A 19,034-nucleotide genomic window follows, 5' to 3' on the forward strand; every position below is an offset into this window, starting at 1 on the left:
CTCCCCAACAGGTTGAAGTGACTCTGTTTCTGAAGCGATCAGTTTACCTGTGACTTGTGTTCATTTCCTGCCGGCTTGAGGATCACTGAACATCTTTTCCTCTTCCAAAATGGATGGAAAAAAATAAAATTAAAAAAAAAAACAAACAAAACAGAAAACAGCTGAAAATCCACAAACTAACTTTCATGGTATTCAACGCTGAGTACTGAGGAGTCCAGCCGTACAGGAACAAACGTTTTATTTTATAATGCAAACCGCAACATATGAATTATATTATTTACCCAAAGGAGCAGGAAAAAGGTCATATACCCGTGGCAAAATAAATCACACAGTCTGTGTTAAATCTAAGTCCAACACATATATCAGCCTCAGCCATAAAGGGAAAATCCACCCAAAAAACAACATGTACATTCCTTTGATGTCGGACAGTTCATTCTTACTTTGTGGCTTTAATTGAGTCTCACCCAACAGCAGGAATATGGGGTCCAGGACTTTTACTTTCCTCTGCAGACATCGCAGAAGGAAAACCTGACTTTATATCAAAGTCAGTGATTTGTGAAAGGATCGTTGATCCATTTCGGTTTTGACGTGTACACAAATTTGAAGTGAACTGTGTATCATAGGGTTCATAAAGTGAATTCTTCAGGGTTTTTGCTTTCGGAAGGCATTTTATCAAAGTTTTTCTACGCACAAATATAGCTCAGGTGAAAACTGAACTTTCAATTAATCTGTTCAGCTATTGCTTAGATAAATAATATTTACTCTACAAGAAAAAAGATAAGTTTCACATTGTTCAGATGCATGTAAAAGAAAAACAAACTGTTCTAAAATGTCAAACTGACATTTTTTTGGTTGAAAAATCCCTGCGCTGTTGGTTCTTGAAACATGTTACCACATCTGCATCGAGTCTTGGAAAGTTTCAGAAAGGATTAGTTGACTGGCTGAAAACCCAGCCATGTGAGAAAAAAACAAAACAAAAACAAAACAGTGACAGAAGTCTTTAGTAACTCTGGGGGAAAAAGAAGTAGCACCATGTTCACTGAGGGCAAGCCAGAAGGTAAAGGGGAGAAGCCGCAGGACACACAGAGTTCAGGTGTGCACTTAAGTGCTGCAGCATCTGCAGTAAATCTGCTCATCCTTCAACATGACTTTTTGGTCTTTATTCTGCTCTGCTGTATTCTGGCTGTGTGCAGCTTATGCAAACATAATCCTCCTTCTCCGCACGCTCAGCAGACAGACCGACGCAGATCTGGTGAAACCACTGATTGCAGTTGCCGTCACACTGGACCCAGTTTACCTAAAAATAACAAGAGGAGATACAATAAATTTTCCCTTTGTATTCTTAAACCTCAACTAAACAGGCACATAAGTCAGTGATCCATATTTACATAAGTTGGTGTAAATACAGCAGACTAATGAAACTCACCTCATCACCCTCTGGCTCTCTGCACCACGGTGCAGCACACAGCGAGTAGTCTTCTTCTGAATCTGAAAGAGCAGGGTCAGACGACGTGTGTGTGGGCGAACCGCTTCTCTTCGATTCTTCGCTCCTTTCTTTGCTTCTCTTGGGCTTTTTCTTGCGACACTTCTTGGCCTTCTCGCTGTGCTGAGAATCGGAGCTGTCCTTACGCCGCTTGGTCCGCTTGCTCTGAGTGTTCACGGCCTCCTTTTTCAGACTCGACACGCCATTCTAAGCACAACATACGAAAGGTGGACTTAATAAAGAATAGCATTATGGCATAATGCATTTGGTGTGACATACAGTATCATCTAAATGTAGTAAACTTAGTAGGAGCTGTTGTTACCTTGTGTTGAGGGCTCCCTTTTGGAGACTTCTGGTCCTGTTCTGTGCTGTTCCCACAGGGAGGGCTCTGTGAGGGCAGGGGGACCAGTTTGTAGAGTAGATATCTGTACAGCTGCTCCGTCTCAGGCAGAGTGACCTGCAGCAGGAATCCCTCCACCATCAGCTCCTCCAGCTCAGGACTTAGTCCTGTGAAAAATTAAAACAAAATGAGCATCAGAGTTGCTGTGAAAAGTGAAACTGCAGAGAGTGCTTAGACGAAAAAGCTTTGACACTTACCGTGGAGCGGAACAGACTGGTGCTCTGTATAAAAAGATGACCCACTCTTTTCCTGAGGCAAATGTGAAGACTCTCTAGGTCCAACTCTCACCTGAAACAATTAAAAAAAGCCATCAGTGTCTGTAAATGCTCAGTGTCTAGTGTTTCCATGATGGTGTCTAGAAAACGGGACCCCTGATGGTGAAATACAATAATTCAGACCACAAATGCTTCACTTAAATCAACAATGTTTACAAAATAAAAGCCACTGACCATCTTTGACACGTTCTCGAGTACTCCATCTGCACAGGCTTGCTGGACTCTGTGCTGCCATCTCACAGTCCTCTCGATGAGGAACCGCAGAGCGTCGCCCTCTGGCAGGCGGACCCGAATCCTCTGAAGGGAGGCCAGCAGGGGCAGGACTTTGTCCAGAGGTGGTTTTCTCGACCGCTGGCACAGCGGGCACAGCCAGGCCTGACCGTACTCAAGTTCTGCGGTTGTTGTAACACAACCGCAGTGGAAAATGTCTCGACAGAGCTCGCACTGCATCATGGCTCCTGAGGGAGCCTTTTGGCAAACACAAACACTAAGTGCACAACAGCTTTCAGCAGGAAGGAGCTTAGACTCGTTTGAAGACCTCAGAGCCAGTAAGATCTCCATCTCCCTCTGTCGGACCTCTGCGAGAGTGGTCATCTGTGAGGAGAGAAAATTAGATGAAATTAAAGACTAATCTCAAGCCTAACAACAATGCCTCTATTAATATATGAACTTTCCCTGATGGGACTTCTAATAAAGGAAATCATATTTTTCCCCCATTCACTTTCTGAGGAACCCTCCACTCATCGTTACACAGATTTGTGCCTACTAAACCTCATTTAATGCTAGGTTAACCTGCTGAAGGTGACCAAGATAGAGTCAGAGTCACTGCTTCTAATACTTGGGATAGGTTAAATGGTTGAAATGGCACATTGATAGACAATATTTACTCTGACAGAGTAAGGAAGAACAAGTGAATAAATAAAAAGATCAGTTTTTATCTGTTTATAAGTTATAAAAAAAACAGCACTTCTTAACAAAGAAAGATTCTGGAGTAAAGGAAACTATACAAGAGCTGGTTTTTAGTCCTAACTATACTGAAAAAGTTACCAGAGAAAAAGAAAATTTGATGCAGCCATACTTACAGCAGAGGCAGAGTCCTTACTCTCAGAGAGAGCTCTCTCTACATCACACACAGAGTCCAGTTTTGTTGAAGTCTTTTTAATGATCTGTGGAGCTTCTTTCACTTTTTTAGATTTTGACTTCTGATATGCAGATCCGATGTCACACCTTGGGCAGAGGACCTGAAAACATGATGACAAATTCTATTAGAGGCGCTTTTCAAGTTCAGGAAATTTGCCACATTTATAGTTTTGTAATATTTGGCACCAAATTTTCATACTGATGCATAATGATTATATTGGTCAGCCACATTTGCATACGCATTTACCTCTAGAAGTGAGAAAGGGGAGTTTTTTAATAGGAATGTCTTTGTGGCCGTCTCCTTCCAGCTCTGGACATCACTGACAAGGGCCTCCAGTCGACTGAGCGGGTCGAGCTTCACTGGGATGCCCTCTGCTCTGAGAACCAGCTCAGAGAGGCTGTCGAGCACAGGAATACGTCCCCCAAGCTGTAAGCACAGACAAGATTAATAATTCAGTTTCACACATTGCTAAAACTAAAGTGCTGAAAGCATAAAGTATGATTTACCTGCAGTGTTTCAGCTTCATGGAGCCATTTTTTGGCCTTGGTGACGACATCCTTCAGCTGCAGACAGTTGGGCAGATAAGCAGGGATGTTTTCTACTTCCTGCAGAGCAGCTTCAAGGGTTTCTATGCCCTGATATGGCCTGTGAGGAGGCGTCAGGGTTAGAAAACAGTGTAGATGTTTAGGTTTTATACAAGTAATAAAGAAATAAAATAGACATTTCTATAAATGAAAGACCATAAGCTCATTTGTAGTATTTGGTTTATGTTCATCCATTAATGGGTTAACCACTGTCACAGCACCATAATCCACTTTATCCACCATGACCCAGCTCTTGTCATGGCCACAGACGTGGCACATTTCACTCCGTCTGAAGTTTTCAGCTGGTTTTACACTTTCACACAACACAAAATGTGAATTTTACTGCATTTTCATAAAGTTCATTAGCTGCAATAACCTTGGATTTTCTTCATTTCTGCCTTCTTTCATCACGATGTGAGCATTAAAGAAGATGTGAACCTTCATATCCTCACCTGGCCTCCAGAAGACTGAGCACTCGCTCCTCCCACTGCTCTGACACGGTCAGCAACTCCTGCAGACGAGCCATGGCCCTCTCCACAGAGCTGTGAGGGGCCAGGCCTACACCCTGGTCTATCAGCCTCCTCATCGTGTCCAGACACAAGCTGTCCGGCCGACTGCTGGCTTGCTGAACGGTCTCCAACCATCGAGCCTGCTCCAGTCTCTCTCTGAGAAGGGGTAGCTGCGGCAGCTCCACGTCCAGGCCCAGACTCACATCCAGCAGGTCCTGCAGCTCCAGCGCGCTGGGTGACTCATCAGAAAGGAGGCGTTCACTGCGCTGCTGGAAGTCATCCACCCGAGTCAAAAGGTCCTGGAGATCACATCCAACAGGTATGACATTGCAATATTAGCTCGGACACACTAAAGTCTAGAGAAACTGACAAACCTTGGACACATAAGGACTGAAGTTGAAGCAATTTTCTCAAGAGACTAATAGCTTGGAATAATTACATTTATACAATTAAAAATTGTATTTATTAAAACAAACAAACAAACAAAAAAAAACAACAACAAACCTTCAGTAAAGGAGCCTGTCGGATGTTACATGGCAGGCTGTCCAGTTGTTTGACAAACAACCTCAGCTCCTCCACAGTTAACTCATTCTGGCTTTGGGACTTGCCTCCCCCAGAGCGGTACCTGAAACACAGATTAAAGCTGATTTACACACCACTTAGCACTTTGACTGGCAAAAAAAAAAAAATAGAAAACACCACGAGCAGATGAGCTCAACAACAGCAATTTACATAAATGTGAGTCAGCTCACACTAACACAAACTGGAAATCTGTCCCACAAAACAGGTTGTTCCAGAAAATAACAAGAACATGACATAATTGTGTAATGCCTTGTGTGACCTTATATGAAACTGAATCAACATGGCCGTTTCACAGCAATAAAGATGGAGCCACGAGCAGCGTGGAACATTTCAAATCAGATTTCAGTACCTCGTCTGCCTCTTCCCGTTGAGAAGCTGCTGTGCCGTCACAGAAACTTTATCGGCCTCTGAGGCAATTGTACGCAGCTGATCCAGGAGGCTGCTTTGAGGAAACGCCTTTGTTTCCGCTTGCTCTACCAGGATGTGAAGTTCCTCCAACCCTAACCAGGAAAAACAAGAGTTTGTTAGAAGAAGAGTCCAAACTACACGTTAACATTTGAGTAACTCGCTGAGATTACAGAAAGTGCGTCACGGTGGTGGCACCTTTTTTCTTGGTTCCTTTGTTTTCCACAATGTCCTGAACATTAGACACCCAGTCTTTATATGAATTGGCACGCAGCTTCACAGATGCCATCAATGGGTACAACTCATCCAGTGTAAACTTGTAACTGGACAAAAAAAGAAAAACGAAACTTGGTGAATAAACTGACAAATGTCATTTCAGTTTTCAGCAGAAAGTCATAATCGCCTGTGCCAAACATTACAAGCTCCAAACCTTGTCTTCATAAAGAAGGCAGGCTGGCCTTGCACAGCCTAATATTTGTAGGTTGAGTAGTAGTTGGCGAGAGTATAAAGTTACTTTTTTTTTTTTGTGAAACAGTGCTTATTTTTTTATGTTTTTGCTTTCAGGGAAAACTTAGTAGGCCATCCAGCTGAAGCAGACCCCTTGTGACAGTACATGAGAAGAGAATGAATATGAAAATGAGTATGCAGTGTTCCTCTGATTAATTACTTACTGGAGTGTGAGGTTGATAGGAGGACAAGAGCAGAGGTTCTGGGTGTGGTACAGGCAAACCATCTTGTCAGGACTGCAGGCACAGGTGATGCCAGACAGGTAACAGGTGGTCAGACACTTGAAACACTGCCGCGCCTCGTCTGGGAGCACCTCATAATCAACCTGTCGAGACTGCATCACACCCTGGGGACACAGATTCAGTCGTTAGAGCAACACAAGAGGCAGAGGAGCCAAATGTGACATATGTGTACCCAAAAAACAAAATCTCTCGAGCGGAAACTTATATTGAGACAAACAGCTTCTTTAAAATGTTTAAGTTCTCTCTTATTGCAGTCTGATAGATGAAATCTGTTATTTTGTGCTTCTTTTTGGATGGCTGTAATGTGCATGTTTAAAAACACTGGATACTGAGGATGAAGCTGCTCACCATTTTAGTGATTTTCTCTCGTAGTTCCTTCTCCCTTTGGATCATGATAACCATATCCTCATGCAGAGTGGCGGCCAGGTCGACATCCATCGTGTCTGCTTTAGTGGCCATGTTGCAAACCATCTCATCATGGGAGAAGACACAGTATCTGTTCAGCTGGCGATAGTGATCCACACAGCCACGGCCAAGGGGCATCTATCAGAAAACATGGAGATCGAGGGGTGTTTAAGAGGAATGAGTCAATCATGTGGCGCCAAAACAGTAATATTAGTAACAACAAGCTTCTGTTTAGGGTCTAATCCTGGATTAAGCTTAATGAAAAAAAACTGCAAACTAAGTATAGCATTATGTGATACAGTACAAACATTTCTTACCCAGTCCATTGTGCAGAAGTTGACCGCTTCAGCAAAGTTGAAACCCTGGTTGAATCCACTGTGGTAAGCTCTGGGGAAAGTGATGACGAACTCACCTGCACACTGGTTGGTGCGATAAATCTACAGGTGAAAATACAAGACAGAAATGTTCCATGAAGTTGTTTTAAAATGAATTAAATCTCAAAACAAACAAGTAAAACAGTTTAAACAATGTTGATATTTAAATCTTTTTAAATTTGATTTCCATAATTGTGTAAGAACATCATGTATGCGCAAATTTGTCTTCACTGTTTTTATTTACCGGGACGCCGTTGTTCATCAGCGTGTTGGGATTCATGATGGTGACCAGCTGATGAAGGAGGTCTGGCTGAGACTCAAAGAGCTCAGGAGCTAGTTTCTTCATGACCGCCTCGAGGTGCTCTGCAGCATAACCAGGAGCCCCATACCACGTCTTAGGCTCACCCCTGCACATGTGGACAAACCTCTTATTAAAACAAACAATCACAGTAACCCCGTATGTAACATATTCGTATGCATTATAAATAAGTTTCACAATGAGTGACACTCCTGTCCGTTTGGTTTTTCCTTGACTTTGAAGTTCAGATGAGATGTGTTTCTAATGTACACATATACACACGCACACACACAAAACTGCTTTTAGAGTTTAAAAAAAACAAAAAAAACAAAAAACAAATCCAAACTCCTAAATTAAAAATCATCATCATTACAGTTACACAACAGAGTTAAGTCCACTGTACCAGTGAAGATAGTTTATGGAGTAGCTCCAGTGGTCCTCGATGTGCCAGCAGAAAGAGGAAAAGCACATGCCCACGTACAGCCAGGGTACCTTCATGCCACAGATGTCGGCTGTAATGTGAGTCAGCACCGAGGCGTCGAGGACCGGCATGTTGTTCAAGTTCCAGCCGCTGGTCAGGTAATGCTGCAGGTAAGCAGACAGGCATTTAGACAGGTCTAAATACTCCACTCACTCAGATATAGCCCAGAAAACTTTTAATATGCGATTGCAAACATCAGTCATGCTTATTTTTACTGTTGCCTGCCAGAAATCTAACACCACTTTTTTTTGTGATAATTCAGCTGTAAAAGTTACCATGCTTTTAGAAATTAAAAACATTAATATACATATAAATATTAATTACATATAGACAACTATATATATTGTCTATTGTTTATTGATATTTAATGTTTTAAAGAAAACAAAAGGAGACAAAGCTTTTTCATAGAGAGAAGGCACAATACATTCCCATGACAGACAATTTGTACCTCATCCTCAGGAGAGACTTCAAAATGGCCGTTTCTCACGGGAAAACCACTCCCAAACTCCTTGGAGGCGATGTCTGCTCCGTACTCCACAGTTACATCCTCCTCGATGGTACTCACTAGACGCCAGAACTCCTTCTCCACCAGCTCAGTAGGCACCATCTTAATAGAATTAAGAAAAAAAATAAATAAAGGATTTATATTAAAGCATTTCTTTGTTTTGTGACATAATGGAATCCAGGGCAGTTTTCCTTGTTTTTTAAAAAACTGGTTTATGATGAAAATGGCACTTTCGTGCACTGGAATACTTTGATTTTGTACATATTTATGGTCTTGTGCACACAGCAGTTAGTAAGAGCCAGTATAGCCTCTGTTTTGATTGTGCAAGCTGTCACATTTGGAGGTCATGCAATAGTATAAATAAATAAAGTTGTGGGAAAACTAGTTTTACATCACTTCTGGTAAGAAATGCAAGAAATACTTAAAGTTGCTTATAACGCGGTTTAAAAAAAAAAAAAAGTTGGTAAACTGGAGCATATTAAAGAATTTCTCAATTTTTTTTTTCACTTCTGATTGTTGTTATTCTACTTCTATCATGACTGTTTGTGCCTGCTTTATATCTGATTAGTGAAATAAATTTAAATAAAGTCATTGCACTTCCCCAACTTATCATAATTGTACTTAGTAATAACTTAATCTAGTATATTTTTCATATTAGTGCTCATATGTTTGAGCTGAAAAAAAAAAAAATGATGAAATTCTCGGTTATGTCGATGGTTGGTTAAAAGACATTATTATAGCATAAACTCATTGGCCAATTCATTAAGATAGGTCTGGTCAACTGCTTATTAATGCAAGTGTCTAATTAGCTAATCACATGGCAGCAGCTATCACAAATGAGTATCACAAATGAGGAAAAAAGGTGATTTAAATGACACTGAACATGGTGTGTTTGTGGGTGCCAGTCTGGCTGGTTTGAGGATTTCAAAAACTGCTGATGTGCTGAAATTTTCCCCACAAAACCACCTCTACTGTTTATAGAGAATGGTTTGAAAAAGAGGAAATATTTAGTGAGTGTCCATTTAGCCCATTTTTGTTGTATATGGAGAACCTTCATGCTTACATTTCTAAACCATTAAGCTGCTGACATCAAACAGAAACAAGAAACTGGAACTTAAAGACTTTACTTTTGACTAAAATGAAGTGCGAGTATCAACAAAACAGACTAAAGGCTACTCAGTGTATGTGTGATGCAAACTCACATGAACTGGCATATTGAAATAATCAGACTTGAAGGAGTCAGCCATGTCTCCAAAAGCTTGGAGGGTGTAGCTCCTGCTGGCCTGCTCAAAGCCAAATGCAACAGGTGGTTTGCCACATTCCTGTCAAAACCAAAAGATGGTATATGAAGTTAAAACAAGGCACTTGGGATTATACTATAATTGTACATGTCAGACAGGAGACTACACTCCAGTTCACGGTGATGAGCAGACTTGAGCTCCCTGAGGGTGGAGGAGGTATAGCTCACCTCAACCAGGCACCTGGGGCATCTCCAGTCGCCTTTGGGAACATCGTGGAGCGGAGGGATGAGACAGAAGATGTGATAGCTGTCATCACAGCCGTCGCATAACAGCAGGCGGTCCTCAGCGCTTCCACTGCCACACACCAGACACATGTAGTGGTCCACCTGATGAGACAGAACACTTATGAGGATGTACCATGTACAACATAGATCCATTTAACAAAACAAAGTAGTTGGGCAATAAATTTAGTACATAGGAAAACATTTACTTTATTCACTGGAGGTTTGATAAGTTTATCTAATACAGTTTCTTCATATTCAGTTGTATCCTTGTGATCAATGGGCTCCTTTTTCACCTCAGTGACTGCCATTCTCACTGAAAGACAAGGACGAAGATTGATTGGAGGCTTCAGGAGTCCCCAATAACACTCAGACCCATTACACAAACCATTTATTTCAATTTATAAATCTATCAGTACAGATCGGGTTTATTTTTCTTACCAGGTTCTGGTTTGGCAGCATATGTTCCCATTCTCCTCCTCAGGTTGGGACGAGTCTCACGAACTTCTCTGGGTTCAATTTTGATATAGCCCCTCTGGATTGATAGCGAGAGTCAGAAACAGAGTCAGCTGTACTTTCAAAACTAATGTGGGAATATAACTAGTAAAATGCTGTCATAATGATAAGACAGAAACAGCTTGTTTTAGAGCTGAAACACAAGCCTGTCAAGACAAATGCACAACACCTTATTTAAAAAAAAAAAAAAATTAATAATAAATTTAAAAACGCATGCAGCAAAGAATCATTAAGAATGCTGCACACTGGAACAGTGCCCACTACTCATGCGTCAGCTAAGCCTTCCTGCAGTTCTTCTGCAGTAAGGGAGTTGTGTTTTGCCTACATGCCCAGCAGACATGTGGTTTTCTGGTTCCTGCTGTTTTGCTGCGACTTTCACAGTTCCTTTAGCCTCCATTACAGTCAGTGTAAACTACCTTTTTATAGCCTTCGCCTGCTTCGAAGGCATCAATTAGCTTCGCTGGAGATCAGCTGGTTAGAGGCCATAGTTGTTTAAAGTAACCACAAATCTGGAGAACAAACTCTACTGCCAGCAGCCAGTAACAATTATTGACCTGACCTTATAGGTAAAAATGAGTTCATCAAAGCCTAACAATTAGATTGAATTTACTCTGAAATTCTTAAAACTCTTTGCTCATCCTGACTTGCAGTATATAACACAAATAAGTTGAGATTCAGAGGGAAATGTCAAAGATGACAGACAACAGACTCACCTCAGATCTCATTCGTTTGGCTCGGCGAGCAATGCTGCAGGTCTCCTGGGGCTGGACAGACTGGCGCTGTGGCAGGTCGTGAGGGGTGTACTCCTTATCTTTAGTGTCATTGGTCAAGGTGGCCGCCTGTAGGAAGAAGTGAATGACACCAAATTAAAAACACACAGAAAAACGATTTAAAACGATTTAATTATCAAATATTTGAGGATCTCTACACTCAAACATGGCTCTCAACATTTGAAAGTACCAGAATTGAGTATATGAGTTTCAAAAGGTTAAAGTTTTACCGCTGTGGTGCTTCTATTTAAAGACATCAAACAAGAAATGTCAGTCAGAGTGTAGATCTGTCAACAGATTTCATAGTTTAAGTCAAACTTGCAAGTTACCTGCATCTAAATTTGGTGCCAGTGAATTTTTACTGACAGTTTTAACTTTTAGGAATTTGTGTTGGATAAAAATCAGTCTTTGTTACACTGGAGAAGTCACTCTGACAACACCTTATTTTGGTGTGTGCATAATGTAAGGTCATAAAACACTTGAATTTACATAGTGGAAACTTTTACAATAAAAGCACATCAAGTGCAAATAAAATTCCTTCATAATCATTTGCTTTCAAGACACTGTCAAGAGACTGAACTGCACCGTTTTTGGTGTGTACTGGATGAACGTTAAGCAACAGTACTACATGCTTTGTAGTCGTGAGGTCTGTACTACAAGGCTAGTTTAACATAACCAGGATGTCCTGTCTGTTATCTGGTTTCACTTACCCTAAGATCAACAATCAGGTTACGTGGTCACATGAAGCTGGGCGCATAACTCAATAAGTATAACCCAGAGTTTCCCAATCTAGCTACCAGCACATTAACATGAAAGAGGTGACGTTAATGGCATCTGACCAGTAACAAACATGGACAGGTCTACTGGCAGAATGGTTGGCTTTACAAAGAAAGCCAAAACAATGAAAAAAAAAAAAAAAAAAAGGTGAGAATTAACACATATAACAGGCTTAAAGTATATTACAAATAAGCAGTACAAGTGTCTGTAACAGGATAAGCACTGTATGGTAGTACTGTATTGAAAAGGACTGTATTAATGTGTGTGCACTTTAAGCTCTTTGGCCAGTGAGACTACAAAAGATCTACTACATTAATAAAGTTTAGCCTATTTAAAACCAGGAAAGAAAGCTGGCAAAAATGCTGACACTGCAAGTTAACAACCTTCTTAGTATCACAGTTGTATTATTAAGACGTGGGAGTGTCTGGCAGATAATATAATTGTTGTTCCATTAAATTAATGTTTAGATGTGCTTATGATAGTTTTCCTTTTCAATCCATCAGCTGCAACAATCTGAGTGCAAGGATTAAATATAAAGACATTATTCACATGTAGACTTACTCTACTTGCAAATTTTATATAGGGTCAACAAGCACAAATAGGTGCCCTGTTCTTTAGACCATCCACACTGATATCCGTGGAGTCTTCTGGGAATCGTGACGCTATTTTCCAGAGATTTGATCGGTCACTAAGTGTTGATTTCACACCTGCTGACCTCTAAACTAGAACATAGCCTGCTCAGGAGGCGGTTAGGTCTGCAGTATAAGTTACCATGGAGATATACTCCAGCAAGAATTCAACTGCTATTGCAATTTTGAAAACCCAGGGTTAACCCTGGAGTTACTTTCATATGCCTGCTTTGTACTACAGGCCTCTGGTTGATCTAACCTCTGAAGCACTAAAAATCACAAAATAAACCCCCTGTTACTCTTTGATAACTGTGCACAGTATCACTGTGGGTGAGAAGACTCAAGACACTGAAGTGCTTATGACCAGGCTGTTTTTTTCCATCATATTCCACATTTACTCCATTCAAATAATTATTTTTCTGTCATTATAATCCGACCAATAATTTCGTGTACATTTAGCCTGCAAACAAACAGTCCCCGGTCATTGCTCCTGAGTTCATCTCCTGTGTACATCTTGGAAGAAACTAATGGACTGCAGAGTCTTCCAATAAACATCCAGCCAGCTGTGAACCAGACTGCCTACTGTTACTCTGTAAAAAGAAAACAGGTGAGAGTACGTACAGGGAGATTGGCTCCAGTCTGGAAAAGGTTATATGGGTAGAGGATTCGCTCATAGTGTGCCCGCAGATGGGAGCCAATAGCCTTTCCTGGAGCAAAGCCCATCTTGACGGAAATCTTAGTCCAGCGGCGTTCTCTGCAGACTGCATCAAAGCCACCCTCTTCGTTCACCAACTTGCGTGAAATAAGTGAAATAATAAATTTAATATCAAGTAAGGCAAGTTTACTGGTGTAGAAAGCTGTTGTACTGACAAGTGACAAATTAAATAAATAAATACATAAATAAATAAATAATGGAGATGAATTGTCTTAGTAGGAAAGTCATTTTCCAAGTCTCTGCTCTCAGCTGGGGAGCAGGTTTCTCAGCCACTATGCGGGGGTTACTTTCACCAGGACAAGTGAAACCAAACAATCTTAGTTAAACCAGGGGTTCTGATTTGGGGGCCAGGGACCCCTTTACAATCTCATGCTGATAAAACTCTGGGTGCTTTGTGATGAGATGCCGCTTTAGGTTGGCTGGCTTCATTTACTAATGCTCACAGACAAAGAACACATTTTGGTCTTCATCATTCTCGATAAAGCCAAGATCAAGGTAAATGTTGTCATACTTTCTAATTTTAGCTGGTTTGGCTTTTGCATTACTTAGTAATGTGGACTGACTTAAATATTTTTCCATTGTGCTAATTAGCTCAACCGCAGATGATGCATTTACGTGCCACTACATGCCAGGTACCATTACGTGTTTTTGCGGACACGCTCTTATACATAGCCTCACAGCTCCTCACTGTAGTACTTAAAGGTTCAGGTTTTTCCTTTAATTTGTCACCCATCTGCTGATTCACAAGTCATAAAAATCAATCGTAATTCAGTTGTAACGTATTCATGATCACCCTCTTAGATTCATAACTGTAGCGCTAGTGGGGATTTTCACACCTTATTCAGTTGGTACAGGTCCAGAATCTTTCTTTCCACTTGAGGAATTTTCAGTTTGCATCCTTGTAGCTCCCAGAATTTTGCAATTTGATCCAGGAAGTTGAGTTTAACTCTGGTCTGAGCCTTAAAGAAAAAAGAAAAATTGTTTAGCTCCTCAAACAATAAGCACTGGAGTTGTAAGAAAATAATCTGAGAAGTACTAAGTACTCCAAAAAGAAGAGCACAAAAAAAAGAAAAGAAATAAAATTACTGAGTTACTATCTTTCTGCATTCTCTCCTACTAGTATTAACATTTTTTAAAAGACAAAAGACTGCAGAATACGTCTGCAGTCTTTTCACGGCTCACCATGACATGATAGTGATCAGATATTTTGACGATGCTGCCATTTTTATTTTTGAAGGACAATGAACAAAAGCAAAGCGAGTGAGGCAATACCTAAATACAAAAGATGAGCAAAACTGGATTTTTTAAATATATAAAGATGACAAATGTACCTCAAGCTCATTAAGCCGTTGTATTCGCGGTGTGAATTTAAGTCTGTCGACATCACAGGCAAACGGTGGCTGCCAATCCTGAAATGAGAAAAAAAACACAAAAAACAAAATAAGAAGACAGACCATTTTAAGCAAGATTAGACTAAAGCTGTGACGATTAGACTCAATGAAACCTGCTTTTGTTTGCAGATTTTTCAGTTTCAGTTGTATCATCATATACAGCAAGATTCCAAGTCTACTAGCAGTAATCATCATCATTACACTCAAATGAACCAATGTAGAGGAAAAAGCTGATGTTACCAAATGAATTAGGCTTTAGTCTTTATACCTGTCTGAGCTCCAAGTAAATACTTCAATTTCAATACCTGAATATAAGATGCGAGTACTGCAGCTTGGCACATAAGAATGAGGCAAAGACAATGGCATAATGAGAAACAGTAAGCCATTGTTTCATAAGAGTCAACATTTTAATGCTATTAAATATAATGAGTGTAAATATGACAAAAAGGTAGTAAATTTGTCAAACATAGGTTTGCTTAATTTCTGCTAATTACCTATTAATTAACAGAACTTGTCCCCACTTTCACTTAAAAACTTCACTTCGATGTCTAACCGCAAGCGAAGCAACTGAGCAAAACAACTGTCTTACAAACTAAAACACTAACCATGCTAGACTGCACAACTTCCTGTATGACTAGTTGTAACTGCAAGTTCAAGATTCAGGAAAATGATCTCAATTTTGTACAGTTCAATGTGTGATACAAAACAGAGTGTTATTATAACTGTGTTAGTCTCACATATTATCAAACCAACAATGGTAAATGCTGTCATACAGTTAAAGGACTGTCTCAATTACTTCCTAAGAACAAAGAAGAGTTAAAAAAAAAAAAAAAAAAAAAAGAAGTTTATTGTGGAGATAAGCTTTTCAGGTTTCACATTTGTTCTTCTTTAGTGTAACAAGCACTCATAAAAACAACTATACAGAAACCTTCTCTCAGTTATTTGTTGTTGCATTGTGCCTTTTATTATCGACTAATGTTTAGTCTATAGAGTTTCCACATTGTGAACATGTATCCATTAAACTTTCTGTGCCTAAAGTGGCGTCTTCGAATGTACTGTTTTGTCTCTTCTGGAGTCAAAAAGGCCAAAATGTTCAGTCTGTGGGATTCTTAGAGTCAGAACATGAAGCATTCTGGTAGAATATTATCATCGTTATTCAAACTAAACAAAAGATGCAGGTTACATTTTCTTTAATGTTTCAATGGCATTGTTAGCATTTTTTGAATAGTCTAAATATTATTAATACTGACGGAAAATAATAGATGAACAGATGCTGTAAACAGCTTGTGTTCTCAATGTGCATAACATATGTTTGCACTGTAGGATCTAATATCAATAGATTATGATTTTGTAACTTTTAGTCATTTGTGATAACATCCTAACCTGTGATAAGTATACAAAAAGGGAAGCCATTTTTACTAAAAAAACCCCAACAACAACAAAAACAACAAAACAAACAAACAAACAAACAAAAAAAACAGGTCTGTTTTCTCTTTTAAGACAACTACATTTACATGCCAAACCAACTGAAACAGTACTGTAATGAAAAGGAAATGTGGCAAATTTACATATACAGCCTGATAATGCGACCTGCAAATTAGTCTAACGCTCCTGATGCGTTTCAATCTTCAACTATCGCAACATTTCTTAAAAATGAACACAAACATTTAGTGTTAAGACTGACCGCCTACTGTATGCAGCGTTACCAGAGGCTCTTTAAAATGTCACAGTCAAGATTTACTGGGCCTGGACAATGAGTGAAACGCTGGCCAGAGAAGAGATAACAATAGCTGCATTAACACCACCTTATTGCTGGATTAGTCTAAAAAATGTTGTGGCACCAAAAACAAAACAATCATTTTTGAAAACAAATAGAAATGCGCTCTGTTTTACTGACCATCCTCCACAAGTCTGACCACAGCAGTTAAGACTGCAAGCACAAATTTTGGTCTCTACATGACTCAAGCCCTCCAATCTCAATCCAAAATGACAAATACAATTGTGAGAAATTAACCACAAACAGGCCTGGCAATGTCCTCGAAAATCATCTGCATGTGTGCTACTAACCTCTATAGTCAAAATGTGCCCCATGTAAAACCCTGAAGGAAACTCTACCTGTATACCGTGCACCAAATAAAATCACTGATCAAAAACAGGTTGTGGTGCAGTGTTTACTTCCTTTTTCAAACATTGTCTGAACCGTTTGTACATGGGAAAGGGTTAAAAGAGAATAAGGAAACAAAGAAACAGGGCTCTCAAATAAGAGCCAATCTATAATCTCTGGATTGTATATACCATTTGCACGCACAATTTGCAGACAAAAAATAAAACTCCAGGATCTCTCTCTTTACAAATAGATAGAAATAACAGTTAAAAAAAAATTTAAAATTACAAACTTATACATTTGTCCTGGTACAAAACCCAGCTCAAGAGCCCAGTTTCCATCTCTTCAAGGATTTAAGATTATTTATTAGTCTATCTGAGCCACATTTTAAGCCAAATTTTTCAGAACAAACTGCTGGTGCTGACTTATAATTGTGAAATGTAAATCATAGTTTAGGCAGCACAAATAGATCTCGAATTTCAATCCAACTACAGTCAAAAAACTATCAGCAGCTAATCATTGCTTACACATTTACCCCACTGGCTTCTTTTGTTTACATGAGCTGTGCATTTCAGCCATTTACCCAGCAAACACTGAAAGCAGTCACCCCACCCATCCGCTTTTGATGACAATTCAATCCCTTGTACTCATACCCAACGGGTTAAAGTGTGCAAAATAACCTTTTTTTTTTTTTTTTTTTTTTGAAATGCTTCCTGATTTCTGCTTTAGACGCATGGCACACATGTTAAAACATTTCCACCCAGGGCAAAAAAAATAAATATACATTTTATTTCTTTAAGTTGACAAAGAGAATACCTGGAAAAAATTGCATCAGGCATATTTAAAAAAAAAAAAAAAAAATTCAGTTCAATCTACCCTTTTAACGCATGGACACACCCTTGAATAAAATATATGCCCACTACGGTCACATGTCTCAGAAATAAGGTCAATGGGACATTATTTTTGCATTATGTTAGCTCTAAGATATTTACGAAAAAAAGCCATTTTATTTTCAGTATTTCCTTACAGACTTTGATATTTGACCCCTGAGACGTTAGAGAGGTGTGGATTACGCCAGGCTAATCGTCCAATTAGAATTATTATTAAAAATAGCCCTGGATTTGCTTCCATAATAGCGAAATAAAGATTAGCCTGCAAGTATAAAACTATCTGGTTGATAAACTAACGCTAGTAGCAGTCGAGAATAACCGTCATTTGAGTGGATAAAGTTGATAAAACTACGATGAAAGAGAGATGAGTGCTGTGTTTCTACGACCCTTTTCTCCATAAACAGTTGGCCACCGAGCACGTACGTTAGCCAGCGTGAGATGTCAGAAAACTGCGGCTTTAAGCGGGCCCCCACTGATGCTAGTCAGGTTAATTCACCCTGTCTAAATCCGTCAAATCCTGCTCAGATACTTGGGCTTTACATTTAACCAAGTGCGCAGAAATGGTGGTTAAATTATTAGTAGGTCAAGTCTAGGCGAGCCATTTCCGTGCGCAGACTCCAGGAAGCACTTCATTCTGCGCTAACGTAAACAATTTGCATCATATTTTGCGTACAGGCAAACTTTTGCGTTTGAATTTTTTTTTTTTTTTTTTTTTTTTATAGCGCTCTTTAAGTTGGGTGACCCTCTATCATGAATCCAGGTCTGGTTTGTTTTCACGACTAAGCCCGACCAGGACACAGGTTTCCTCTTGAATGGCATGTGTCTGAGAGCTTCCTATTGCCGTTACAAACACAACACAGTCCAGCTCGGGCTAGCTCACTATTCTTACTCGCAGGCGCAATCCGCCATGTTGAAACCTGTCTTAAAAACACAACTTTGCCTTCTAAATTAGCCACAGCGGCAGAGGCCAGCACACCGTGCAAACACCACGAATAATTGTCAAAAATAAAAGAATTACTCACCGGCGGTGGTCGGATCTTGCAGATACCAGTTTTCTCTGCAATTGGTCGTATTTTGTTGATGTACGCAAAAGGGTCGGCAAATTCCTCCCAGCTGGGCTCAAAAACAGGGCACTCGGGAGGAGGAATGAACTCATTCACCTGCGGCTGAGTCATCGTTGCATCTTCGTTATGACTCCAGCTGAAATATTTTTTAAAAAGGGGGTTCCTCAAGCCGTCTGTGCTTGCTTTGATCTCCAGCCTTTCAGTTCATGTCCACTCTCCACTCATTGAACTCAAAGACGAATTATCTAGTTGGAGACGAGCTCTGACAGCGAGGGGACGTACACGTCCGCTTCGACAAGTAGACACCCACGAATTATTTAGGCTAACGTCATTTTTGCGCCGTTTTCGTGCGCAAACACGCACTTTTGTTACCGAGATAAAAGTCAAAAACGGACTGTGTCTAAATTGACATTTTATTACACCAATTTAAGGTGTGCTTTCGTAACACAAAGGACTTAGATGGCT

At 40.0% G+C, this 19,034-nt stretch overlaps 1 protein-coding gene across 1 annotated transcript; it reads right to left on the reverse strand.

Annotated features, from left to right (window-relative positions):
* Positions 1-221: 221 nt before the first annotated feature.
* kdm5ba (lysine (K)-specific demethylase 5Ba) lies at positions 222-18,818 on the reverse strand. The gene is made up of 27 exons (XM_031752035.2): positions 18,528-18,818; positions 14,452-14,529; positions 13,957-14,079; positions 13,027-13,197; positions 10,943-11,068; positions 10,155-10,248; positions 9,923-10,029; positions 9,660-9,818; positions 9,394-9,513; positions 8,135-8,293; positions 7,609-7,790; positions 7,152-7,314; positions 6,851-6,970; positions 6,477-6,671; positions 6,051-6,232; positions 5,578-5,702; positions 5,324-5,474; positions 4,897-5,017; positions 4,336-4,691; positions 3,806-3,944; positions 3,546-3,725; positions 3,241-3,399; positions 2,333-2,752; positions 2,081-2,171; positions 1,806-1,990; positions 1,427-1,690; positions 222-1,297 (listed from the first exon to the last, which is right to left on the reverse strand). Exons 1-27 carry the CDS (start codon positions 18,678-18,680, stop codon positions 1,160-1,162), a joined length of 4,461 nt encoding a protein of 1,486 aa, XP_031607895.1. The 5' UTR covers positions 18,681-18,818; the 3' UTR covers positions 222-1,159.
* Positions 18,819-19,034: the final 216 nt, after the last annotated feature.

This window comes from Oreochromis aureus, linkage group 5, assembly GCF_013358895.1.
Source record: "Oreochromis aureus strain Israel breed Guangdong linkage group 5, ZZ_aureus, whole genome shotgun sequence".
Taxonomy (NCBI): Eukaryota; Metazoa; Chordata; class Actinopteri; order Cichliformes; family Cichlidae; genus Oreochromis; species Oreochromis aureus.